This window comes from Gekko japonicus, unplaced genomic scaffold (genome assembly GCF_001447785.1).
Source record: "Gekko japonicus isolate JY-2015 unplaced genomic scaffold, Gekko_japonicus_V1.1 scaffold149, whole genome shotgun sequence".
Classification (NCBI taxonomy): Eukaryota; Metazoa; Chordata; class Lepidosauria; order Squamata; family Gekkonidae; genus Gekko; species Gekko japonicus.
This window is the reverse complement of record NW_015172556.1, coordinates 625,495-653,124: the sequence shown is the minus strand read 5'-3', so window position 1 is coordinate 653,124 and position 27,630 is coordinate 625,495. Positions and strand designations below refer to the sequence as shown.

The following is a 27,630-nucleotide window of genomic DNA, read 5'->3' as shown; positions in this document are numbered from 1 at the left end:
AGGGAATGTTTTTAAATGGAGGAACATTCAATCATGTGAGTCCTCTCCACCTATAAGTGAGTACAAAGTTGTACAACCTGGACACAGACTTCTACTTCAGAAAACAGACATTTATATGTTTGTAAAATCTTACCATTCCCACTTGTGATAAATGTGTACATAAGGAGGAGAGAAAAAGCATAACCCTGTAAAAAATACAGCTGGGAATGTTGTCTAAACAAAAAGGGAAAAAAGGATCCCCCACACTTTGATGAAACATACTTTTCTCTAAGATTCTGTAATTCTTTCTTCATGTCTGCATCTTCAAACTCTGAATCATTGTCACTGCTTACATATGATGACTGTGAGTGGAAAGAAGTTACGTTGATAGTTGGGATTTTTGTTCCATGGCCATTAGGGGAATCAAGGCCTTGTGAACTTGACTTTCCAGACTTTTGCAGAGAAGATGAGGCCTTTTTTGTGTAGTCTTTTCCTGCACTACTGCTCTGAGGTGACTGTTGTGGAGCAGCTGGTTTCCTTTGAAGAGACTCATCTCCAGTATCACTCGAATCATGACCACAAAGGACATCAATAGAGGATGCTGTCTGCACTTGTCGAAAAGATGTCTTCATATCAGGACTAGAAGGTTGATCATCCAGATAAACATCTGGTGGTGCAGAGTACCTCAAGAAATGCAAGGATGGTAAAGTTAACTCATCCTGTGTGCTGATCACTGAAAATCTCCCAATAGTTTTTGCTGGCGTACTATTATGTGTTTCTGCCTGATTTCCACAAAAACTGGAGTCTACAGAGTCATCTCTTTGAGCTCTATTTCTCTCTTCAAGTAATGTTTCCACCTTTGCCTTCTCATTTATTTTACAAGCTTCTTTCTGGTCATTTAGATTTGATGATAAAAGAGCAACCTAAAACAAGAAAAAAAGGGAAAAAGTCAGTATCAGAATATGATATCAGCCACCAAAACATTTATTCAGATAAGAATTAATAGTGACTTTCATTAGTGCAAGTTATTTTGAAGAATTAGATACATGTATAGAAACAAACAAAAAAGTAAAACAGTAAATTGTAAGTTTGCAATACCTGAGGGAGTCCTGATGATAGGGCAACAGAATTTGAAGTAATGTATACAGCTTGGCCTGTTTGATCAATTGGAAACAAAATTACATATGCATCTGGCAATAAAGATTTTAGAACAAAGCAACGGTTAACATAATCAATATTCATAAAATTGTGTATGGACTCTTTACACTGGTGGTCTTATAATGTCTTCCTAAGAACAGTTTCCTCGTAATTAGCCCCATTGAACAGACCTGTAGAATTCTGAGTAGACCTGTTTAGGATTGCTGCCTTACTTGTATAGTGGCTATGCATGAATAAGTCAAAATGTGCAAGCTTGAACTGTACGATAAATTCACAGATTTTACAGGTATATCAGTTATTTATTTATTTTTTCCATATAAGATGTGAAACTCCAGTGAACTGAAACAGGTTGTACAATGTTCATGGACAAGGCTGTTCACAATCCTACTCCTGGCTGTCAGATTAATTCAAATAATCCCTCTGCAAAATCATGCACTAATACTGCCTTTTACTATTTTATACAAAATTACTTCCATTTTTTAATATATAAATTTTAGATAAATAGGCACGCCTGTTCTTTCTGAAGGGTCTTTGGGTGCACACTTCAGACATAGATGGATTTTTATATTTGTAAAACACCTTTGCACCTGAAAAGCTCCATCACATACTCTCTAAAAGAACAAGAAAACAAAATGCAGCACATCTGTACTTCTGTTTCCTCCTATGAAATGATTAGCAGCTATGGAGTAAAGAAGGTTTATATCAGAAAAATGGCAGAGGGAGGTAAAATTCCTCTCCCCCAGCACCATTGCCCTGATTATATTTGGGTTTCCTGTAGTGGTTTTAAAATAAAAGACAATGGGAGATCCTGAGGTTGCCCTAACAGAAGGCATGTTCATGCCAAAGCTTCCTTAACAGAAGTAGTTTAGGACTTCATAGCCACCATGACAACCATGGGACTAGTCCAGAACATTCTTGTACCTACACATGTCATACAATTTATTTGGTTTTCTCTGGGCATAAAGTAGATGGTTTTGCAATGGGGGAATCTTCCGCTTTGCCCTTGTTGTAGACTGACCATTATCTGGTGAGATTTAGAGACATGGACACTTGGAGCCTCTGCAAGAGTTGGGAGGGGATTTGGATCATTCAGCCCAGGAGATTGATGGATTCAGACTGGTTTCTGATGTCTCTTGGGGATTTTCTGGTCAGGAATGTTGGTACTCCTGTTACAGCCCTGGCTGACCCGTGAAATAAGATCTGGGCTGTGGACATGGTTGCCCAAGAGCCTTCTCTCCTTCCATGGAGTTCAGAATGCCCCTTGGTTTCCTGAGGAGTTTTGGATGATGAAACAGTTGGGCAGGTGGTTAAAATGAAAGTGGAGAAAAACTTGGAGTGCGAGAAAACACAGGTGATAGCACATTATTGTCCTTTCTCTGTGGTGATGATGACAGTAAATCAAGCCCGCTTCTCTGCCACCATTGTCTGCAGAATGCCATTCAGTGAAGTCCTGTTCAGGTTGTGAAGAGGCATTTATCTCAAGTTCTGGAAGCTGCTGACTTGGAAAAAATATAAGCCCACTATGATTCCATTGCAATGCATTTTGCAGGTAAAATTGCATGCATCCACCATGATTTAGACACCACAGTTGGACTCGTTCAATCTCAGACTGATATTAGAGCGCAGTCTAGTTGTAGTTGTATGGATGACTTTCAGCTTGTGAAGCATGATAAAGTAGAAAAGGTGCTTTGTAGTGTGTCCAACTGCTTTCAAAGAGGCAGTTGTGAGATTGCTTCTGAAGAAGGCATCCCAGGACCCCAATGACCTAAACAATTACCTTCCAGTGAATAATATTCCATTCTTGAGCAAGATGCTTGAGTGGGTGGTGGTTACACAGCTTCAGGAAGCCCTGACCCACTTTGATCTGGATTCAGGCCTGGCTTTGGTATAGAAATGGCCTTGGTTGCCCTGAGTGATGACCTCTGATGAGACAGTGACAGAGAGAGTGAGCCCCTGTTGATTCTCTTGGACCTCTCAGCAGCTTTTGATACCATTGACTGTGATATCCTTCTGGAGAAGCTGGCTGGGTCTATGGGGCACCATGCTTTGGTAGTTCTGCTCTTACGTGACTGATTCCAGAACCTGGTGCTGGAGGACTGCTGCTAGGCCCTGTGGCACTTATGCTATGGGGGTCCTGCAGGGTCCCATCTTATTCCTCATGCTATTTAACATCTAAATGAAACTGCTGGGAGAAGTCATTGCGAATTTGCAGTGAGGTGTCACCAATATGCAGATGACACCCAGGTATATTTCTCTTTAACAGCTAAGCCAGGTGTGGATGTCCTAAACAGGGGCCCAGAGAAGGTAAGGGGATGGATGAGGGCCAATAAACTAACCCTCAAGCCAGACAAGACTGAGATACTATTGGTCAATGGAAAAGGTGCTTTGGGACTGCAGAGCCAGCCTTTCCAGGAAGTCAGCTGCACTCCCCTGAAGATGCAGGATTGTAGCTTGGAGGTGCTACTAGAGCCTAGCCTATGGCTAGATGCTCAGGTCTTCTGCAGGGCATGTAGTGCTTCTTATGATCTCCAGATGGCTCATCAGCTATGGCTGTTTCTTGAAAAGTGTGATCTGGTCACAGTGATCCATGCTCTGACTACATCCAAGTTAGACTATTTTTGTTGTCTATGTGGGGCTGTATGCCTCCTAATGGGGCCTAAGAATTTACCAGAAACTGACTATACATTTTATCTTTTACCTCATTCTTAGAACAGTATGACATTGGAAATAATTTTTGAAACATTACTGTAATTCTTTGAAAGAAAAATAATATTAGAATGCTTTATTTTACCGATGAAATTTTATATGAAGGGTTTGGGCTTGCCAAGAAAATCACTGAGCAGGAGATATGCTGCTGAGATTTTCAACTGCCACCCACCTCTGGTTTCTGGCTTTTCTCCCAGCCCAAGTACAGTCCATTAGGGCTTAGTGCTTGCATCTGGCCTGCAATTCCAGCAGCCCCGCCTCGGCACAAAAGCAGGCCTGCTGCTGCTGAACTGGAGAAGACTTTGGCCAGGGCACTCTGCACCAGGTCATGGACTGGTGAGGAGGCTTTGGGGGGATGGTGAGGGACTGCTGCATGGCACTCTGCGATCTCCACTGCTGCAACTGCCCCCCCTTCCAACTTCCAGCTTTCTAGCTCTCCTCCCAGTCCCAGCACAGGCCATTAGTGCTGAGTGCCTATACCTGGCCTGGCAATTCCAGCAGCCCCACTTCAGCTGGCCTCCTGATGGGTGGCGGGCCACCATTGGAGATATCTCTTTGAGATGCCATGAAGGTGAGGGTGCCATTTTGGTTGTCCCTCACCATCCCTCTGCTTTTGTGGGCCTCCCCCCCTGCACAATAGGCCTCAGGGCAGGTACCAATATTAAAACAATAAAATGAAATGAAAAAAATTAAAACAACAAAAATACATAAAATCCAATTTACAACAACAGCTTATAACAGCAATTTAAATCTAATCAGTCAGATGACAGCTCGTGGTCTGACACAACTTGGTGCATCTTCTCTCAAAAGAGATTATACTTCAAGTGTGTCTGTGGATGTTAAGATGGTACTATAACAGATGGACAGGCAAAAACAAAGCAACAAAGCAGGGGGAAGGCAATACAGATGTCTGGTGCCCAGCTGAGTGTCTGAGAGGGCCTAGTGGAGAAATGGTAGGGGCCCTAATTAGTGTAGTAACAGATAGAGGGAGATACGACATTGGGAGGAGAACTGGCCAGGTAAGGGGAACATGGCCCAGACAGCTAACAGCTGTGCTGTGTTCCAGTCTACCCCCCACCCATGGGTTTGATGGTTGCCATGTCAGCCAGCCCTCGAGTCTCTATATGCTGCTTCTAAATGGCAGATCAGTGCAAAATAAAACCTCCCTCATCCATGATCTAATCGGGAAGGAGGCAGCCAATCTGACATGTATAACTGAGATCTGGGTGGGTGAACAGAGAGGAGTTAGTCTCTCCCAGTCGTGCCCACCTGGGTAACCATTCAGAATAGGGGTAGATGTGAGGGCCAAGGAGGGGGGTTGCTGTGGTCTACAGGAAGCCCATCTCACTCTCCAGGTACCCTGTCTGTCCGATGACTAATTTGGAGTGTTTGAACCTTGTGCTGGGCCCAGAGAGACAGATTAGGTATTCTGGTGTTGTACTGGCCACCCTTCAACCCATGATGAAGCTTACTAAACATTTGTTAAACAATGTGTTCCAAATTGTGGTTGGGAAGCTGTTTCCAGGATGCTGAACTTCCAGATTTCTCAAAATTTGATTCAGTAGCTAAAGGGTCTGTTTTATATTTCAGTAGAGTATATGTGCATAGAACACAATGCATTCAGGTCCAAATCACACACACAGAAGTGATCTTTTTAGCCTAACCTGTGTTGTTAGAGAACAGGATAGTATTGCCTGAACAGACCTCAAATGTGCCATGACTTGCACCTCAATGTTAAAATTTAAGTTTATCATATTTTTAATGCATTTATTCATATATTATGTATGCATGTGCTGTCAAGTCACAACTGACTTACGGTGACCCCAGCAAAGGGCTTTCAAGGCAAGTGAGAAGCAAAGGTGGTTTGTCATTGCGGTTCTCTGCAGAGTCTTCCTTGTTGGTTCATCTTTTGAGTACCAACCCTGCTTAGCTTCCAAGATCTTATGAGACTGGGCTATACCACACCATTCCACAGTCATGTGTAAAGCTGTCAGATTATCCATTAGAAGCTGATACTCCCAACCACATATTGTAACCACTCATTGTGTGACTTCTAGATCCCCTCAAGACAAGATCTAACAAACAATCCCACAATTGGTGTCCATCTGTGATGCCTGTTGGTCAGAAGGATACCTATTTAGCATGAATAAACATCAAACTTTTTGCATGGTTTGTTACCTGCTCTGCTTGTTGACCCATGGCTTTTTTCTGAAGGATGGATACTGGTGCAAATATCTTCTGATTTTTTCACCTTTAGGACAAAGGACCAAAATATCAGTTAACCTTTCAAATATATCAAACAGAAAGTTTGAACTTATTTTATATTTTATTCTATAATAAAAGAACTATATAGCAGTAAATTACTTCTTCTACTACTCTAAATTCATATTTGTTCATATATAGTAGAAACAACCACATTCCCAAGTGGTTTAAGAGCAATCTTTTTAGAATTACATAAAGATATATAGAGACCTGCAGAAGAATTTCAATAGAAATCTGCAAGTCCCACAGAAATTGAGTCCCCAGATTCAGGGAACTGTGAATTATTAACAGAATCCTCCCTCCCATGTTTGGGGTACACACCTAAAAAGCAAAAGTAAGCATTTCATGGTGCAAGGTGCCACACAGAGATGGTAATATTCCTGATTATAACGTGGTTAATGAATACCTTGTCCCAAGTCTCTCCCTTTGCTGGTATGAATTTCCTTCACTATGGACAAGGACACCATTTCAGATTTTGTGTGTGGGAGAAGGAATGGAGACAAGTTTTGGATTTTAAAGCCACGGGTGGTGTTTGTGAGGGGGTTTTTTAAGGGAAAAAAGGAAATGTAGGGTTTTTTGTAGGGAAAAACTGAAATACATGCAATATTTACTTTCTTATCAAGCCTAAACTTATTTTGGTGTTTTAATAACACAAAATGAATAATTTAGATTTTAGATAACATATACAATAGACATAACTGGCATATTTATGGAATTCAAAAGCATAAATAGCTTAGTTTTTTACAAGAAAAACTGCAAATATGCCCAATATTTGACAAAAGGCTGAAAACTATTTCACCCTATACTACCTTAGCGCATGTATCTTAAGGTTTGTCATCTGATAAGCAGGAAAAAATAAACACTGACATAAGAAAACAATTTTGTAGTTTATTTCACAGCTTCTCAAATTTCTCTCATTTTTTTATACTGTATATTTTGAATGAGTAATACTGTGTCCTAAAAGGTATTTAACTTGCTCCTTGAGAAAAATAATAATAAACCTTTTCAGTGTTCCTCAAAACGTTCCAATTTTTCCATCAGAAAAATTAAGGGGGGGGGGACTCAAAAAGAACATTAAAAAATATGGCTCCCCTTTCCCTTCCTGTACCTTCATATCACAAGGAAGGTGGTTAGGGTGGGGCAAGAGGAGTGTTTATTGGGGTGGAAGTCCAAAATTTACCATGGGTATTTATTTTTTTAAGCATAAGATATGTACATGTGCCGTATATACCTCAGCAATAATCAGATGTACTTTGAAACACAATATGCCCTCATTAAATGGCACCCCTGATTTTGATCAGTAGTGATCATAGCTAGTGGTCATCTCTTTATTCAGGAGATTAAATTCAGATAGAATACTTTTAATTTACCCTAGTAACTGTAAATAATGTATTTCACTTTGTAAGACAGAGCACAACATGTAACAAGATGGCAACAGTCAGAACTATACTTGACTCTTGGATTCTTAACTCTGATGAAACAATGTTGGAAGGCAGTTTTGGGATGCTTGAGGACTAACAAGCTGAAACCTATTCCTGACAACATGGAGGTGCTGCTGTTGGGAGGCAAAGTCTGACCCAGGAACTGGGATCGCTCCTGTTCCGGATGGTGTTGCACTCACCGTAGAGGAGAAAGTTCATAGCTTGGGGGAGGCTGGCCTCAGATAAGAAAACTGCAGTGGTGGCCAGGGGTGCCTTTCTGCAGCTTTGGCAGGTGAGCCAACTGCGGCCCTTCCTTGGCAGAAAAAATCCTGGTGATGCATGCCCAGGTAACATCTAAATTAGGCTACTGAAATATGTTCTACATGGCACTGCCCTTGAATAGTGTTCAGAAGCTACATCTGGTATAAAATGCTGCAGCCAGAATTTTGGCTGGTGGGTCATAGGGACCATATCACTCCAGTCTTGTTCCACCTATGCTGGCTCCCAATTTGTTTCTAGACCTAATTAATTCTAGACCCAATTAACCTTTAAAGCACTATATGGTTTTGGGTCAGCATACCTTAAGAATCACCTACTCCCATATGAACATACCCGACTACTGTGGTCATTTTCAGGGACTGTACTGAGGCTAGACAGGAGAAAGGGTCTTTTCAGTCGTGGTACCAAAACTCTGAATTTCCCTTTCCAGGCATATTCATCTGTCTTCTGCCAGATGGTGAAGGGTTTTTTTTTTGGGGGGGGGGTTGTTATTGTTCAATGACTCTCACTGGCCTTCTTTTCTGTGTGTGTTGGTATGTTTATGTGATATTTAACTGCTTTAAAATGTATATTTTATATCTGCATTTTAAATATTATTTTGATTATTCACTGCCTTGTGGACCCTAAGCATGGCGGAAAAGCAAGGTACAAGTGTTTTAAATACATAAAATAAATAACACCCACTATTTGCAGCATCTTAAAAAAAACACTCTCCAGACATATCTGCTATTGCAAGTAAAGGGAGCATAAACAAGCTAACTTGCCAGAGCAGTAGAAAACGGTACTTCAGAAGTTGCACTGGGTGTAGACTGGTCCTCAGCAGCATTAACATCTGTTCCAGCGCTTGGGACTTTACTGGTTAGTTCTTTCAAATCCAGGACAAGCGTGTGCAAAGGTGCTAGATTAAATTCACCATCCCCCTGGTCTAAAGAGACAAAGTTGTCTGGTGTTGCTGCTGATGCAGAAGATGTTGGAACATACTCTTGGTAGAGGAGGTTACGCAGTTTCTCATCCAAACTTTTTATTGTGTTGTCAGCAAAATCAACCCTAGGTGGTCCTTCACCATCTGACTCCACTGCACAGGGTGGTTGCGGTGCACTGACGGCAAGGCCAGTGCATGGAACAGACTGTGCTTGGGTTGGCATTATGTGGGGCTGGGATGCAGCTACTGAAGCATGGGGGGGACTAGAAAGCTGAGGTGCCGCCACAATCAGAGGATCAGGAGCAGTCGACACAGGAATAATCTGGCCTCTGAAAGAAGGATGAATTAGACTAGGGTGACTGCCATCTAACAAATGGGGGATTTGTGTTGGAGGCTGCTGTTCCAAAATAGTAGCATCAGAGACAACAGGGAGTGGGCAGACTTCTGCCGCCTGTGCAGGAATGGGCTGAATCAGTTTTGGCAGGCCAGCAGTGCAATGTTCAGCCTCTGCATGAGGGGCACCAGTGTTTTCATCTATTCGCTGGAGTGATTGCACTGGGGGATTTAGAGGAAGCTGAGCTTCAAAATGATCCTCAATTGAAGTTGCCATGTGGGAAGGACTGCCAGGCTGACTGTGTAAAGCAGGCTGTAGTGGAGGGCATTCCGTTTGGCCTGTATTTTCAGCAGCCTGTTCTGAAGCAAATGAAGTTGTCGCTGGGAGAGCTGCTGCTGACGTTTCTGCCTGGCCCTGTGACAGGGAAGATGAAACAGCAGCAGAGACTTGTGTCAGAGGAGGAGGAGGTGTTCCTCTGGGGCTTTCATAGGCACTCCTTTGACTACAAAGCTGTTGATAAGCTAGGTTATTCTGTTTGTCTGTCACCGTACAGCTTTGCTGCTGATCATCCAATTGCTGTAGATCTACAAATAAAAAGAAGGAGAGAACTCCGAATTTGAGGAATGACACTTTTCTTTATGAGATCTAGCTGTTGAGAGATACATACTGAATAACAATACATAGCAGAAATGTCTTAGCAGGAAAACTCTATCCATTATTGTAGCTGATATCCTCTTTCAATCTTAAATCAATTAAAAAACAAAGCAGGCTGTGATCCTTCTCTCCAAATAAATCCAAAAAATGCTCACATTTTGATTTATATCTACATATTCAACTGAAATGTCATCCTAAAGAAAGACCATTTTCACTGACTGTGACAGCTTTATCTAGCAATTTCTAATGGAAAATGTACTGTACTTTATTGGCTATTAACAGTAATCATGCACTGCCCCGTTTCAGCCAGCTGGAAAATTGAGATTAATAATAAGGTGCTCTCAGAGTTATATGGGTCTCTAAAATTCATTTAGGTAGCAAGGACTTCAATTAATTTTACATCTGTAAAACAGAAAAGGGATCAATTTCAATATTCATAAATGTGTATTCTTTGGAGCAAGGTTTCTTTGCTAATTTGACTCACATTAGTTCTCACAACAGTATTGCCTTCCCCTAGGTTTTCTAATCATCCTAAGTAACAGATGACTAGATGTCCTTTTTTCCTGGAAAGATCATTGTTGTTTTAAAGTCAAGGAAGAGGTTCATTTTTTTACATGTCTTGTTTGTCCTCTTCCATAAATATTGATTGCAGCCTGACAGATTCTTAATAACATAAAAGAAAAATGCACAGAATGACCAGAGATAGTATCCTGAATATACTTGCATATAGGAGTGGGAACAAACCGGGAAATTTGAGTTCGGTTTGTGAACCGAACCAGCCTGATTCCTGAACCAGTTCATGAACATTTCCCAAACCAGTTCATGAACCAGTTCAGGTGAAAAATCCCCCTCTGGGGCCCTAGAAGCCCCAAAATCGCAGGGTATCTTCAGCTAACTCTCCCCAACATGCCCACCAAGTCTGGTGAAGATTGGATTTCCGGGGTCTGAGTTATGGACCCCCAAACAAGGTGCCCAAGACAGTGCTTTTCAATGAAAGCTCAGGTGCTGGTTCTGGAGTGTACAGAACAGATCCTGGGTGAGCTAGAGGCATCCAACTTGCCGAGTGCCTCCTGGGGATACCCCTCCATACACCCCACAAGTTACACATTAGTTGGATTTGGGGGGTCTGAGTTGTGGACCCCCAAGCAAGGCACCCCCCAAAAGTGTTTTTTGGAGAGATGTCCGGCATGAGTTCAGGAGTGCACAGACCAGACCACCCTCTGTCTGACTAAAAAATGTAATCACTGGCCAGGATGAGCCCACCCACCATGCCTCTCCGGTCCCACCCTCCCACTGCCATCCAGGTGATAAAAGGGCAGGGCCAACCCTCCTGCCATGCCTGGGGCTCAGGAGCCATCTGCTTAGTAGCAGGTGGCATGTTTTCCTGGGCCTACCCTTCAACTGCAGAGGGCCCACATGCCCTGCTCTGGGAGCCACCCACAGAGGTGTGGGTGGCTGTGTCTCCCTGGGTCCACCCTCCCCCTATTGGCTAGGTGATAACTGGGTAGGGCCAACCCTCCCGCCCTGCCCAGGGCCCAGGAGCCATGCTTCCACTGCCAGTGATGTGCTGACCAGGCAGGGCCCATCCTCCCACCCTGCCCAGGAGCCCTCCCCATAGTTGTGGGTGGCTGTGACTCCCTGGGCGCACCCTCCCACTGTGAGAACCGGGCATGTCCCACCCTCCTGTCCTGCCCAGAAACCACCTGCATACTTGCAGGTGGCTGTGTTTCCCTGGGCCCACCCATGGGCCCACACACCCTCCCCCTTTTGGCAATGTGATAACTGGGCAGGGCCAACCCTCCCACCCTGCCAGGAAGCCACTCACACAGAAGATGGTGGCTGTGTCTCCCTGGGCCCACCCTCCCCCTATTGGCAAGGTGACTGCCAGGTAGGGTCGACATTCCCACCTTGCCCAGGGCCCGGGAGCCACTTGCTTCCTTCTATTTCCAGGTACATTCTCAAGTACATTCAGGTGGGTGGCCGTGTTATCACATTGCCACTAGGGACACAGCCACTGGTAGCAGAACACTGGACTCAAACTTTGTTCTTTTATTTTCATAGTTTGATTCATATTTGTATGGGGAGAATTAAAAATTGGGGAGGGAGAAGCACCCAGAACTGGGGAGGTATGAAGTGAAACAATTGTGATGCTTTTTACTCCCCCAAGTGGTTGTGGTAACTGCTTTGTGAGGAAAGCCCAACCCTCCTGCCTCGCTCTGGCTTGAGGACCAACCCTTATAGTTGACTTCCCCTTCCCTCACCTGGCACATTCCCCCACCATGGCCATGATGACTGTTATGTCAGTCATGACAGAGGGAGAGGTTGCACTCCACCCTAGAAGGATTTGGCACTGACTAGCATGGGACCAGCATGAGAACCACATTCCCAACCAGGGAGTTGGTCAAGGAGCCCAGTAGCTGAGTCTGCCTGCCTGGCTGTGGCAGACCAACAGGGAGGGATCAGAGTCCCCACCCCATAGGACATTGCTGCTGCAGCGGACCAGCGTGAGAACTGCACTCCCAACCCGAGGGAGGTGATGTGTAAATATGGGCCCTCGGTCGAGAAGCCCAGTAGCTGGGTCTGCCTGCCTGGCTGTGGAAGACAGACAGAGGCTGCCTTGCTGTCAGGGGTGTGTGAACATGGGTCAACTGATACAGGCCACTTTTTTTGTTTTTGTTTCCTCAGGCGGAAAATGTGCCGTGAGGAGGCTTGTGCTCCTGATGGTTCTTCAGGGTGAGGTCAACATCATGAGTGTTGGCTGTGGGGCAAGCCCAACCCCACTCAGCAGAGGCAACCATCCTCCCACCCAAGCACCAGGGGTGCAATCCATGGGCCGTATGCCGGGATCACCCTGAGAGGAAAATGAGGGGGGGCACATGGGAGGACGAATGGGAGGCATGCTCTTACTCCACCCAGTCCAGAGCAGGGTGGCCCAGCAGGGTGAGACTGACCTTCAGAAAGAACAGCTCGTCCACCCTGGCTGGGTCTAGATGGGATTGGTGTGGGCTGAGGATGTCTCCTAGATGGGAGAAAACCCTCTTGCTCTGGATGCTAGTTGGAGGGCAGGAAAGCAGACTGATGACCACACTGGCAAGATCAGGCCATGTGGTGGTCTTGCACACCTAGTATCCAAATGGGTCAGAATTGGTGGGCTCTGGAGGCTGCGCTAGCATAATCATCTGCCGGACATGGAGGAGATAGCATCCTGCATCATGCTCTTCTGCTTCAACAAATGCACAATCATGGCATAGGTGGAGTTTCACTGGGTGCCCTTGTCCTAGACGAGAACATGTTCTAGCTTCTCCCTTTCCCCCGCTTGCCTCTCAGCAGCCGTGTGGCCTTGATGCTGCATGAAAAGTGGTCCGCCAAGCACCGGCAGCTCTCCAGCAGGAACCTGATCTCAACAGTGGCTTCATCCCACCCCACCCCAACATGGCTTCCCAGCTCCAGGGAATCCCTCACCACCAGGTGCAGCTTGTGCACCATACAATGTTCTCGAGTTTGGCCCCCTTGGTAGCCTTACACATGTTTGGGCCACTATCCGTGACTAGATAGCTATTCTCCTGCCACTCCCTGCCACACGATTGCCACAATATTTACTGCTGTGTGCTGCAAATCCATACCCTGACCGAGGAGGAGAACTGCCTTGTAACCAGGCAGAAGTGTGCCCATCCTCGCTTGGGCGTTTCCACAGCCCCACACCAGAAGTCAATTTTTTTTTTAATTCTGACCTTCAATGGCATAATACACAAAATCAAGTATATACAGAATGGAAAAACGATAAATAATTGCACATACAGTCCTACTTAATCAGGTTTTGATTTAAGAATATCCACCAAAAAACTGACTACAGCCTCAGTAATCTCCCACTTAGTATCACTCAATAAATGCTGACAGAAAGGATTGATCAAATAGGGGGGTAGACAGAACTTTCAAAATAGTTCTTTACGCAGATTGTCATACCTAGAACAGTGGAGCAATATATGCTGAATTGAGTTGGGGGTATTCGCTCTGCAGGGGTACTCAATGATATCTCCCCTGTAAGACTTTAGAGGGGAATGCACTTAATCTGGCCAGCATAAACACCCTATGGTGGTTTGGAGTCATTAGGTCCAATAAATAATGAAGCATCTTGTTGCAGAAATTATTGATACCCAATGAGGCTGGAGAGCAAGTATAAGGATTAATTGGACATAATTTAAGTTTCTCCCAGTCTATCAGTCTCTGTTTGATACAGCTAAAGATATATGACTCATTAGATGTAGAAAAGTAATCAACTACTATTCCTAAGTGATTGAATTTAGACTTAAGATCCACTGACCAACCTGAAGTATAGAGATCCCTTTTCAGATAATTGAGAAGGCTTTGAGGATCAGTTCTAAAATGAATTTTAAGCCCCATGGCTAGGAGCCTTTCACAAAGGCTTTTGAAGGGTGGCCTCTTCGCCAGCGCGATGCTAGGGAATTGAGGCACTCTTCCGCCCTGATGGTCCTGCTGCTATGTGTCCGAATGGAACTAGAGCCGCTGACCGGGACAAGCGTCGGAGATCGATAGTTTAAAATGCATTTTGAGCGAGGTCTTATGACCAACAATGAACAGTGAGTCGAGTGAAAGCAAAATACCGGCAACTTAAAAAGAAAGTCCCCCCCCCCCGAGAATGGTGAGAAAAGCGAGTGGGGGAGGGGCCCCTCCCATACGCATGAACTAAAAAGCGATTTAGCAAGGGGGGGCGGAATTAAAAGCATTGAAATCTGTTTGAATTACCTTACCAGAGGCGTTGGGCGAATTTCAGAGACTTTAGCAAGTTTTGAGAAAAGTAAACAATCCATTAAAATGGCATGGAAAAAAGTGGAGAGAGACAAACAGGCAAAAGTGAAACCACCGGGGAGCATGAGCCCACGACCGGAAGAGACCACTGAGTTCTCTAAAATTTTGGCAGACTCTTTGCACCCTCTACTGGATCAGATGACTAACATCAATCAGAAGCTGACAACTCTAAACCAGAACTTTGCAACTCAGCAGCTCCAACTGTCTGAAACTACAAAAAAGACGGAGCAAACAGCTGAGAAAGTAAGGGGAAAAAAAAGTCAAGAAAAAGGTGCAAATGCTAGAAAGGAAGCAAGCTTTGAATGAATCTCAACTTTTACAACTGCAAATGGAGAAAGCTAACCTGGTCCTCCAATGAAGAAAAAGACGAGAATCTAAAGCAACTTTTGAGTGATGCATTAGCTCCAGTTACAGATTTAAAAGCGGAATACCTTATAAGTGAAATGGATGTGGTCTATAGGGCCTATTCCATTTACATCAAGAAAAATAATCTGCCTGGGGAGATAGTGGTTAGATTCTCGAAGAGACACGTGAGGGATTCTATCCTGAAAGCAACTACAGGAACACCCCTGAAAATCGGAGGCAACACCATCAGGATTTTAAAAGACATCCCATTTGAAATAAGGAAGAAGTATAAAGACTTAATCCTTTTTTTACAAACAAACAGCATTTCCTACAGACGGTTAACCCCTGAAGACGTCATTTTCAAACTGCAGGACAAAAAAGAAAAAAAATTGACTCTGTTTCCAAAGCGCGTGAGTTCCTGAGACTGCAACTGGGAGAACCAGCTGAGGATGCTAAAGAAGATGACAGCAAATCTAGCGTTGAACTGGACTCTGTGTCTTCCGACGAGGATTCTGCTTCAGAAAAGGGGGCGGCTGCCCCTAAACAAGAATACCAATTGAGGATTAGAAAACATAAAGCAAAGTGAAGGCTGAAGGACTCTGAATGGTGCCTTAAAGCATGTGATATAAATGATGCTCTTGTCTTTAAACAGTTAAAAATGGTTAAAAAGATAAATAATTTAGCTTAATCGACTATGTTCAATGTAATGTAAGCATGTAATGATCTCCTATACTTGGGGTTTTAGTTATTAGTGGTTTTCTTTCCTTTCTCCTTAGATGTAGATGTTCCCTCCCTATTTTTTGTTGTAGTTTGTAGTTTATAGAAAAAGCAATAAAAATCCCCTCCGGGGACTGGCACGACCTGCGCCGGGCTCTCAACGAGCCCCCAACAATGAAGCTCCAGGGGTGGAGGGCTCAGAGGGTGACAGAGGTGGGAGCTACGGGACTATGGGAGGACGCCCCAAAGACCCGGGAGACCTCAATCCCCTCCCCCAGAGACAATGGAGAGCCCAAGGGAGGAGGGGTCCGGAAGAGACAGGGCCGGGGAAAGGGTCCGCCGCGGACTCTCTCCCTCGGCAGCCGACCCAAGTGGGACGGGCACGCTCTAGAGGGAGAGACACGTGGAGAGTTCCAGCCTTACCCATCAGCAAGTGTATGGAGATGCTGAGACAGCTGGCGTCAGGCCCCTCATTCTCACAGGAAGTGGGCACTCCCCTACACGCCCATGCTCAGGACAGGCAACACGGGGAGATGGAGGGAGGCGGGACACAAGGGAGAAACCACCATAGGAATGAGAGAGACGGTGATGGGCACAGGGAAGAGGCAATAGGATCTTGGAGAACAGAAAGGGGTATGTCACTAACAGGGGGAAAGAGGGATATAAGGAGGGAAGCGGAGCAGTACCGGGGAGGATTTCAGAGGCAGCTAGTATGATGGTCGAGAGAGAAGGGAGCGTGGCTGTAAACCCAAGGAAGGTGATGCGGGGAGTGGCGCAACTCCCCCTCCCTTCTGAATCTGAGGTACTTGCTTCCCTCTTACATCCTCCGTCACCACGACAAGCGGGTTCACATGGCCTGGGGGCATCCCAGAGCCTGACAGGCATATATAAAAATAAAATGAATTTTAAGCCAGAATTTAAATGTTGCAATCTAAGCCGTTGTCTCAACCAGGGACTGACACACTTTGGAGCAAAAAGCAAAATAAGATACACATTTTGGCATACCAAGAATTTGTCTAAAAATGAGGCTTGGATGTCCTCCACTTTCTTAGTAAATGCTGAGATCCATATACGGATAACAAAAGAAATTTGGGTTAGTGTTTTGGCTTTATAGACTCTGATTGCTGCCGGAGCTAATTGGTTACCTCTTGCAAAGTAAAATTGTTTGATTTGAGAGACCAAACATTTAGCCAAGTTAATGGTCTTATCTCAATGGGGCATCTAACTTAGTTTGTGGTTAAAAGTGATCCCCAAGTATTTAAAAAAAATTGTTTGTTCAATTGTTGAATTTCCAATTGTCCATTTCTGTGGGCGCCAACAGCGTGAAAAGACAACTACTTTAGATTTAGCATAATTAATAGAAAGTAAGTTAGATTGACAGTAGTCATAGAAGGCATTCAAGTACCTTTGCAAACCCACTCTTGTACAAGAGAGGATGGTAACATCATCGACATAAACTAGTAAGAGGGTGGCTCAACCACCTAATTTAGGCAGGTGACCATTTATAGGGTCTAGAACTTGTGCCAGATCTGTTAAAAATAAATTAAAAAGATGTGGGGCTAGCACACAGCCTTGTTTTATCCCTTTTAACATTGGGATTTTACTAGTCAGGCCACTGCTAGCGGAATATTTCATTTGGCAAAATGTATTGGTATGAAATTTCCTCAGAAGGAACAGCATCAGTGAATGGTGAGAGAGGTAGTCGTTGTGGCAGCTGCTCCAAAGGTCCACTTGTCAGGTGGAAGGTGTACCCTTGAGCCTTGGCAAGCTTGGCCCTGACCAGATGCACTGTGTGGAGCAGTACATGGAGGGCAACCTGGGGAGGATGGTGTACTGTGAAAAGCCACATCCTCCACAAAGGAGAATGGCTGGCCATCCATGGAAATCATCTGCCCAATGTGCTGAGGCAGAGGCCCCAACAAACATGATCTCTTCTAGGGTGGCTTGCCTGGGGGACCCCATGGTGGCAGCTGGAGGCCATGTCAGACTGGCCCACTCCTCCTTCCCCCTATCAAGTGGGAGTGTGCCCCCTGCATCTGGCAGAAGACTCTGGCACACCTTCCTCTGGCAGTTGCAAACTGGGTTGTGACCTTTGCAAGTGCCTTCGTAAAACAGTAGTGGCCAAGTGCTGTGGGTTGCACCCCCTTCGAACATGCGCCCAGCACACATGACACACCACCATGCACAGGTCACTGGGCAGGATGTGGGAGTACTTCCATCAGGCAGAGTGGAGCTCTGTCCCCATGGCCATGGTTTGGGTGCTTTGTAAGCACAACCACCTGCCAGAGTTGGGCCCTGAAGTAAGGGGGTGTGCCAATGGAAGAGGAACCAGCAGGGAATCATAATTGGGAATCTCCAGCTGTGGAACGGGAGAATGTATCACAGCCAGCCCCACCACCCTCAGAATCCCCAGCATCAGTGTCCTCCCTCCCACACAGACTTTGGCACTGCAGCTTGGGCAGCACCAGCAAGAGCTCACAAGTGGCAGTTGAGACCAGCCTTGTGGACATAGCATAGGGGAAGAGGACACAGAGACCACCGATGATGTACTTGGGGAGGAGGCCACCAGTGAGGGGGACTGCAACCGTGGCCCACGATCAGTGTTCAGGGTGGGAAATGTTGTCATCTGCAGAACACTGGGTGTTTGAGACACAGAGAAATGAAACAACCTCAGGCAATAACAATCCTGGTTGGAAACCCCAGAGGAAGGTGGGATGGGGTACTGGAGAGCGGCAAGGCAACCCCAGGCAGGAATACCAGAAGACAGCAGAATCCCAGGATGTGGTGGGGTGGGTGTTTGAGACGCAGAGGAGAGCGGCAATCTCAAGGCAATGGCTGCGGAACAATTCAAGCAGAAACCCCAGGAATAAGTGAGGTGTATTGGAGAAGGGCAGAAAGAAAACCCCAGGCAGCAACTCTGGAACAATTCAGGCAGAAACCCCAGGGAAAAATGGAGAAGGGCAGAAAAGAAACCCTAGGTAGCAATAGTGCAGGCAGCAGAACTCCAGAAATTGGTGGAGTGGGGTGGGTGTTTGAGATGCAGAGGAAGGAGGCAATGGTCATAGAACAATTCAGGCAGAAACCCCAAGAAAAAGTGGGGCATACTGCAGAGGAAACAGGCAACCCCAAGGCAATGACCATGGAACAATTCTGCCAGAAGACCCAGGAAAAAGGGAGAGTATCTGAGATGGAGAAGAGTGAGGGAACCCCAGGCAGTCACTTTGAAGCAATTCAGGCATGGACAACCCAAGGAGGAGTGGGGAGGGGTGTGGAGAGCAGTAAGGCACCCCAAGCAGTCAATCTAGAACAAGTCCCCCCAGGCAGGTTTGCCCACCCTTTGCAGCAGAGAAACAAACGGGGGTAAGGGGGGGGGGGGGAGGAATTGCAGCACAGAAACCCAGGGAGGGCATATCCCCTGGGCCCCTGACTGACTAATGATAATGAGAAATCTCCTGTGACAGTGTGTATCGTAGCCAGGAGATACAGCAATTCCCCCCTCCCCAGGCCCATCAGCAATGCCATTTTGCAAACACAAGGACACCCAGAGCTCCCAAAGCCCCAACGCGAAAGAGGAAAATGCGCACTCATCCAGTGCTTATATACATCCTCCCTCCCATCGGGATGAGTAGAGACGGATGTCTGTTATTAGCAAGCAGCACTGCCTATCAAGCTTGGAAGGGTCCCTATTTGTGTTTGCAGGGCTGGAAAAGACAACCCATGCCAGCATTTCAGTGTGTAAGTTTCTGGCTGGGATTTCGTCTCCAAAAGGTTCCAAGTTGCGGCGAAAAGCTCAGAAAGGTCCGTTCTGAGCACATGATTCCTGAGCCACACTTCCCAAGCACTGAACTGGGCAAAGTCCAGCCTAGACTTCCGGTTCATGCCCATCCCTACTTGCATATACTTTGACTGGTCAGAAGAAGTTTAGTTTTAAAGGAACTCTTACGCTATCTTTTATCTTCCTCTCAAGTGTTCCTTTGTAAAAATACATTGAAAATAGTTCATTTGGTTTTAATGTGCAGAGTATTTATCATACGCTATTCTTCTTGTGCAAAGCAACTTTGAGCTATTTGGTGAAGAAGGGCAAAAAAATTAAAAATCTATTATTTGTCCTCTAATAAATCTGATAGAGATCACAAGTACCTGGAGCTTCAGCCTGTTTTGTAGGTTGGGGAACTGGTGGAGAGATTTCTGGTATTTCTGCAGCAGGATTTTCCACAACAGGGCAAATAATGAACCAACGTTTTCCTGTATGTAGAACTATTTATAAAAAATAGACAAAAAAGTTAAAATTTTCAACATTTGGAAACAATATACTCTTACTTCAATTAATTAGATTAGCTCAAAGTTCTTCCAAATGAAGCCTGCTGGGTGACCTTGGGCCAGTCACAGTTCTCTCAGAACTCTTTCAGCACCTACTACCTCACAAGGTGACTGTTGCAGAGAGAGGAAGGGAAGGTGACTGTAAGCCACTCTGAGACTCCTTGGGCTGGAGAAAAGTGGGGTATGAAAATCAAGTTTTCTTCTTCCAAATTCCTAATTTTTTTTTAAAAGACATTTTATTATTTGGATATATTAAACAGGTAACAAGTATCATTACATTCATACATTTTATATTCTCCATATATCCCTTTCTTCCCCCTCCTCCTCCCCTTCTTATGGCCTCCCGCAATGCTCCACCCCCCCCTAATAAGTCCAGCTGACATTGTTCTCAATCTTCTCTATTCATATTATTCTGTTTATCCAGGTAACTTTAACTATTATTATATCATCTAACATTTCATTAATTTCCGTTTTCAATAACTATCAAAACAAAGCATATTGTTTTTCACATCCCAATTGTTTTCCATATACTCCTTAAAGTCCTTCCAGTCTTCAAAAAATTCCTGATCTTCTTTGTTGTTAAGCTTTCTCGTAAGTTTATCCATTTCGGCCATGAAAAGAACTTTTTTAATCCAATCCCAAATATCTGGCACTTTATCCTGTTTCCAAAATTGTGCATAAGTCATTCGAGCAGTTGTAATAAAATACCATAACAGTGTTCTTTTAGTCATATTTACTTCTTCCATTTTAAGCCCTAAAAGCAATATTTCCGGTTCTTTTTTGAAAGTACATTTCAATATTTTTTAGATCTCACCATGGACTTTTGTCCAAAACATACAAGCTTTATTTATTTATCAAATTTATATCCTGCTCCTTTCCTGTGAATTGGACTCGTGGTGGGTAACAACATATAAAATACACCCAATATAACAGTACAAATTATACAATAAATAGACTTTAAAAACATTAAACAATTAAAGATCTATTCCAGGTAAAAATCTATCCAGGGTAGGATGCATGGATGGTGAAGACACAACTTGAACATAATTTACCAGTTGTCGGGTGGATCACAGTCACCCAAAGGTCACCCCAAAACCCCCAGCCTTGCATGCCCTGAGAAATCTAGGAAGGTCCCACAAGGCATGCACAACTTCAAGCAGCTGTTTCCACAGAATGGGGGCCACTACCAATAAGTCCTTCACCCTTGTTGTCACAAGGTGGACAGGACCTGGGACCTACACTTAATTCTGAGATGATGATTAGAGATGATTAGAGAAGATGGGGAGGATCATGCTGGAAGAGGTGGTCTCAAAAGTATAAGGGTCCCAGGGCATTTAGGGCTTTACAGGTAACTACCAACCCTTTGAATTGGCACCAGAAACTAATTGGGAGCCAGTACAGCTGCCATAGGATATGTGATATATGCTCTGACCACGACATTCCTGTCAGCAATCTGGACCACTTGCAGTTTCTGAAGCATCTTCAAAGGTGGGGCGTGGAGTGCATTACAGTTGTCCAAGTAACCATTTTGTGAATTACTGTGGAAAGGTCTGCCTGAGACACATAGGAAGCCAGTTGGTGGGCCTGGCATAGATGGTAAAGTGCAGTCTTTGTCACCTAGAACACATGTTTTGTCCATCGAAAGCAAAGAATTTTAAAGCTATTACAATTCTGTCCCCTCCTTCAGTCATATAATGGGCAACAGATGTTTTATCGATCAATCCCCCCCCCAACCTTCACTTTCATCCTTATGGCTTCTGTGGTGCATGGTAGTAGAAACAGCAGCTGAAGTTTTAAAAAGTGCAGTTTGTAAACTATTCCATCTAATCTGTTCCTGATAACATGAATTCTGGGATATGTAGTTCTCAATCTTTTTTTCTTGGCTGCTGTGCATCCTAAATTTCAGCCAAGGGCTGTTTCAGCAATCTGCAAAATCTGAACAGTCTTGGAGCCTGCAATGCTGACTCAAGGAAATACAATCTTTTTTTCCTTCCTGACTCATTTACTGAGACTAATTTTTTAAAAAACAACAACCTATGATTCTTAAATTTCTTATTGACACTGGATAGTTACAGCATGAAGCATTCATTGCAGATGCCTGGAAAAGTAGGGAGAAACACAGCTTCTGTAAGCCTGTCAGAACCCACAGCCAACAACGAAGTACACGCATTCAAGAACGGTAATACTTTTATTGCAGAGCTATAGATGCAGTAACATAAGCACTGTTAGGAATGGCGGCGGCCCCCTGGACATAATAGGATATAGGGTATTCGTAGGCACCCCCCCAGAGCACTGGCCAATTAGGCACCCTCCCGCGCGCGGGATAAAGCTTGGAGACCATTAGGTAGCTAAAGCTGAGAACCAACACTCTCCCACGGCACCTAGGAGAAACCCAGATAATACAACTCCCTCCTGCACATCTGTATAGATCAGCATTTCGGCGCAAAGCAGAACAAGCACAGAAAGGAATGCATTAGTAATTAACCAGACACAGACCGAGCTCCCCAACCCCATGGCAGCGTAGCTGACAAAGCCCTATCAGCCACAATATTTAAGGGCAAAGAAAGAGAAAAGTGGCAGAGGAAAGGGCTAGTGAGTCTCCCCCAGAATAGATCTTTCCTGTCTTTGGAGAATACTTGGGGGGGGGGGTCTCAGAACCAGTCTATTCCAAAGTGAGATGCATGGGCTTTGTAAATACCTGACTAAAACAATTACTTCTGTTATACAATCAACTTAATTCTACATGTTTATTATTAAGTTCAGTGTTCCTTGCAGCTTACTATCAGGTAAGTATGCAAAGGAACACAGTCTCTTCGAATGAAACACACATATAGGCATCTGTAATTTAGATAGTTTAGGACCAAGTACAAAGCCACATCCAATTTATATTCTGGCAAGAGTGGAAAGCCAAACAGAGTCACACTCTTCTAAGTCTATGGATGGCAATGGTCTGGTTATGTCTAATTGTACAAGTGTTCATGCACATGCACACATACGTCTCTTTTCAGAAGAAAAACATCTCTCAGACATCAATGGGCAAGCTGGATAAAAATATATATATTAAAAAACAGCAACAACTGAGCTGCCAGTTAGGAAGCTCCCAAAAGAATTCCTGTCTGTTACCTGAAATGGCAAGAACAATCCACCTTCATTTAAAATATATCAATGTGTTAGCACTGTATATATTGTACCAGTAGTAGATGGAAGATGGTTGCCCTTGTGACACTTAAGAAGTTTAAGTCTTTGGATCTATGTTTCTTCCAGTGGCTAGCCACTGGGTTCATAGATTACACATTTACAGATTGTGATGATATACTTCATGGAAAATATTTTTACCATTCTGTTGATACACTGGCATTCTTGCTTGGGACTGCCGATTCTCCTAGTTAAAACAAGAGAGACTTTCAGTTCTCTATCCAACATTTACACTAGAAATACATCTGTCAGTTCTTAACTTTTTCAAGGAACTCCTCAGAATCAATACCTCATTGATTTCCAGCCTGAAAGCATCTTGCTGAGGGCTTGTTCCCTGATCAGAGCTTCGTTCTCCTTCTGTATCTTCACTAAGCATATCTTCTGCTTTGTCGATAATCTCTTTTAGTTGCTCAATGAATATTTCTTTTTCAGTTGGTAATATAAATTCATTTTCTACCTACATGAACATGCAAAAAAAAATTTTTTAAACCCCTGTAAGGTCTTTATGTCTCTGTTTCACAGTTCCTTCATGGCTTCAGTTAACTGTAATATCTATTTGTCCCCTTTTAAAGAACATTCGGTAGAAGAGTGAAAAATGTGTATCTTTAAAATAAACGTTGTCTAAATGCCAGCGTGCATCTTAGGTTTGCAACAAATTTACTTTTCTAAACCCTATTTGTTCACAATATTTATGGACAACAATAACAACAATAACACAATAAAATATTTTTATATAAGATTATGAGTAGAGGGCATCTGACACCTCTGAAATTTCTCTACACATGGCTCCAATACCCCAACTTGTATTGAAAAAACTATCCTTTTTCACTGTTGGAAACATTCACTGGGGATCTTACGATTCTGGAGGAAAGCTTTAATTCAGATATAAAACATTACAGTATGTAAGACCATTTTTAAAACAATTGCATCTTTTGTTAACAAATATTTTTGCACAAGACTACTTGAAATCATTCACAAGAATTATAACAACAGGGGTCCCGGAGGAAGCTAAAAAGGAATGCTTCACTGCATAAATAAGCCTTTCAGATTATGCAAGAAAGGACTTGATGGGTCACTGGGAACTTTCAGCTTGTCCTGCTTTTGCTTGAGCCTTTGACCACAATAGATAATGTCATGTTGAATAAAAACTTGGGAGGGGGATGGTATAGCAGTAAGAGGCATTAATCATTCTGTGACCTTCTGGAACCAGATGTACAGCTGCAATACATGGCTATTGGTTTGCAGAAAGGTCAATGTGGTTTTGTCATTCTACAGGCAAGACATAGCAGTAGCTCATTCACAGGAAGTTGAATAAATCTTTTTTAGTATTACTACCTTGTGCCCACACTTGGAATACTCAGAAAAAGGATACCAAACAAAAATCAATCTGCACCTCAATAGATCCCTTCCAGATGAGCAGAAAATGTGTGTCCTCATACATTTATATGCATTTGACAGTTGAGTTAATTCAGTTTATGAGAACAAACTTTTAGTGATTATCCTGAAAGTTCCAAGTCAAGCAAGGTCATACCATATAAGTAGCAATTTCTTCTGGAGCATCGCCATCTAAGTCAAACTTAAATGTGACCATTTTGTGATTGTGTGTTTCAAGCTGACATTCCACCATCTTGTCCCCTGTGTTACATACCTACAAAAAGAACCAATGATTATTTCTTAATATCATCAGAAGGATAAATCAATACAGGATAAAAGAGAGCTGACTTACATTTAAAATTGTCAGTTTTGGCCTATTGGTCTTTTCCTGCCGTGAACGAGTACGTGTTGATTTTTTGTGTTTCTTTGAAGGTTTGACCTCTTGCTTTCCACTTCCACTTGTTCCTTCAAAGCTGTCACTCATCTCTTTACCAGAAGCAACATCAGCACTCATATAGCTTTGCAGCAAGGAGAGAAAAAAGACATTTGTGTCAAGACAGGACAAAAAGTACTATCATAGTGTGGCCCTGTTTTAAAAGCACTGACAGATTCATTAGTGCAGATACTCTTAAACTCTTTGAATTAGAACCCACTTCTAACCTTATTATAAATTTTGGGACCACTTAGAATATTATTCCATGCTAGTTTCCGCCCCCCAACACAAAACACAGGAAACTTACAGCTTTTAACACTGAACATGTTTGTATCTTATTTCTTATGTTTAGTGCTTATAAATACAGTGTTAATGAACAGCAGGCTGTATTCTTGGCTAATTGTTTAAATAATTGGTATTTATGCTTGGTTTTAATTGTATTTTATGAGACATCTGTAAGCCCACCTTGGGCAGGGATGGCGGGATATAAATAAATAAATAAATGTATACATACATACATAATGCGGAGGCAAACCCAAATCTCCTACTTAGCCTCCCAGTCTTTCCTCTCAGCTCAACCTGTCTTTCCTGGCAACCCACCTGTGTAAAAACTGTAGCCTACTTTGGGGTCTGACTTCACAGTTTGCATCCTGATACACCTTTGCATTAGAACATAAGTTCCATGCTGACGAAGAATGGCAGTCGAAACATCGAGCAGGCGAGCGGGGATTGGTCCGAAGGCACGGCTGCGTGACGGCGTGGGCTCGGCCGGAGCCAACCAGGACAGAGGCCGGCGCAGTGAGCGTCACGTAGCCACAGGCAACAGAACCAACCCAGCAGGAGCCGCTACAGAGCCAAGCCGAGCCACCACGCAGAAGCAGGAGAGAGACGAACCGCCGAAGAACAGCTAGCCGGTAGGGTGCCTGGTAGGCATTCTCCTCCCCAACACTATGTGGCCCTAGTTAGAAGGTTAATTGTACTATGTAAACCGCTCAGAGCCCTTTCGGGGGTTGAGCAGTCTAGAAATCAAAAATTAAATAAATAAATAAAAATAAATAAATCAAAAATCCACTGGAGGCTGCATTTTTAACTATCATTGACATTGCTGGACCTATTTTTTATCATTTGTCTAAACTCAGTAGTTTGTTAAATTTATTCAGAGCCTATTGTGAAGCAATACTTACATGATATTGATCGCATGTCGTGAAATCAAACTGGTCTACCACAAATAGTTATAGCTTGCACTAGAAGCAAGAACAGTCTGATCCTTAGAGCACTGTCAGTCCCCAAGGTATACGCTGTGGAGACCAGTATCTTTGAAACCACTGTTTTTCCACTGTTATGTTAATATGAACACTAGAAGTTTTTGTGTAGATGTTAGGCTTCCCAAGTCCCCCCGGGGGGCGGGGAAACCCCCACCCCAGAGGCCTGTTTCCCGCCGCTGGCGGATCGGGCCCCGGGGGGAACCCCACCCTGACGTGCGCGTCACCTGGAAGTGACGCGACCACGTCAGACACGCTGGGAGCGGGGCCACGGTCATCCGAGGGAAAACCCGGGGGGACTTGGGAAACCTAACGTCTACACAAAAATGTCTAGTGTTCATATTAACATAACAGAGTCCCCCGGTAAGGAGGTATTTCGACTTGGCAACCCTAGTGGATGTGGAAACTGTTCTTCAGAGTTCAAGGCTGGTATCTCTCCCTTATATATAAAGCCGTAGTGGGGCCCAATGTTCCAATTCACACCAACAGTGTTTGGAGGCTTGAACTGTCAGTCAGAAGATGCTGGCTGGGTTGTCTGGCTGCTTTGTGTAGTCCCGCCCACGTCAGCCCCGGGCGGAATGTTCAGCTCAGTCTGCTCTGGGCCTCTGACAGGAGAGGACCATCTGCAGTCTGAGCACAGGGAAGGGGCTTCTACGGCTGGGCCGCTTCAGCCCACTCTTCTCTGATTGGGCCAGCAGCCAGCAGCTCACAAAGTAGAATATTTGCTCAGAACCCTTCACGGCTTAGAGGGAGCACTGGTTGGAACTGTCAGTTGCATATGGGACCTGGTGTATTCTGAGGTAAAATATGTCCTCACTCACAACACATCACTTCCCCTTCAAAAGAAACAAACCCAATAACACAATCATGCCACACCACAAAAAAGACAGATCACACCACAAGCAGAATACCACAAGGCAAAAAAATGATAGGAAACGGTGCCAGCGGTCACCCCATTTCTGCCACAGATATTTACCTGAGAGCGCTTCAGAGGATGGTGTGCAGGTCCCAGGTTCATGTTTTAAAAGCTGCCTGGGGGATTATGGACCATTCACACACTTTCAACCTTAACATACCTCATAGGGTAGTTGTGCGGATCATATGGGGGAGAGGAGAATGATGTCAGCTGCTTTGGTTCCCACTGCAGGGAAAGACTGCCCTTTCCATAGGCAGAGGCTGGTGTGTGTGTGTAAACCTGAAGACAGACAGGCAGATAAAGGTAGGCTGATGGTTGCCTGGAAAGGACATAGGGTTGCCAACTCCAGGTTGGAAACTTCCAGGATATTTTAGGGATGAAGCCTGCTGAGGGTGGGGTCTGAGGAGGAGGAAGAGGGGGACCTCAGACAGATACAATACCATAGACCCCACCCTCCAAACAAGCTGTTGCCAATCTCCAGGTGACAGCTGGAGAGCTAATTCAAAGTGCTGGGGATTTGTTCAAG

At 44.2% G+C, this 27,630-nt stretch overlaps 1 protein-coding gene across 1 annotated transcript in view; it reads right to left on the bottom strand.

Moving 5' to 3' along the window:
- Window positions 1-27,630, bottom strand: part of WNK2 (WNK lysine deficient protein kinase 2) — a 172,864-nt gene that overhangs the window by 38,912 nt on the left and 106,322 nt on the right. Inside the window, exons 14-22 of the mRNA XM_015421185.1 lie at window positions 24,846-25,011; window positions 24,651-24,767; window positions 23,409-23,576; window positions 23,261-23,306; window positions 19,745-19,861; window positions 8,570-9,645; window positions 6,022-6,094; window positions 1,078-1,133; window positions 262-902 (exon numbers count right to left, since the gene is read on the bottom strand). Coding sequence (XP_015276671.1) covers window positions 262-902; window positions 1,078-1,133; window positions 6,022-6,094; window positions 8,570-9,645; window positions 19,745-19,861; window positions 23,261-23,306; window positions 23,409-23,576; window positions 24,651-24,767; window positions 24,846-25,011 — 2,460 coding nt within the window. The remainder of the gene's footprint in view (window positions 1-261; window positions 903-1,077; window positions 1,134-6,021; window positions 6,095-8,569; window positions 9,646-19,744; window positions 19,862-23,260; window positions 23,307-23,408; window positions 23,577-24,650; window positions 24,768-24,845; window positions 25,012-27,630) is intronic.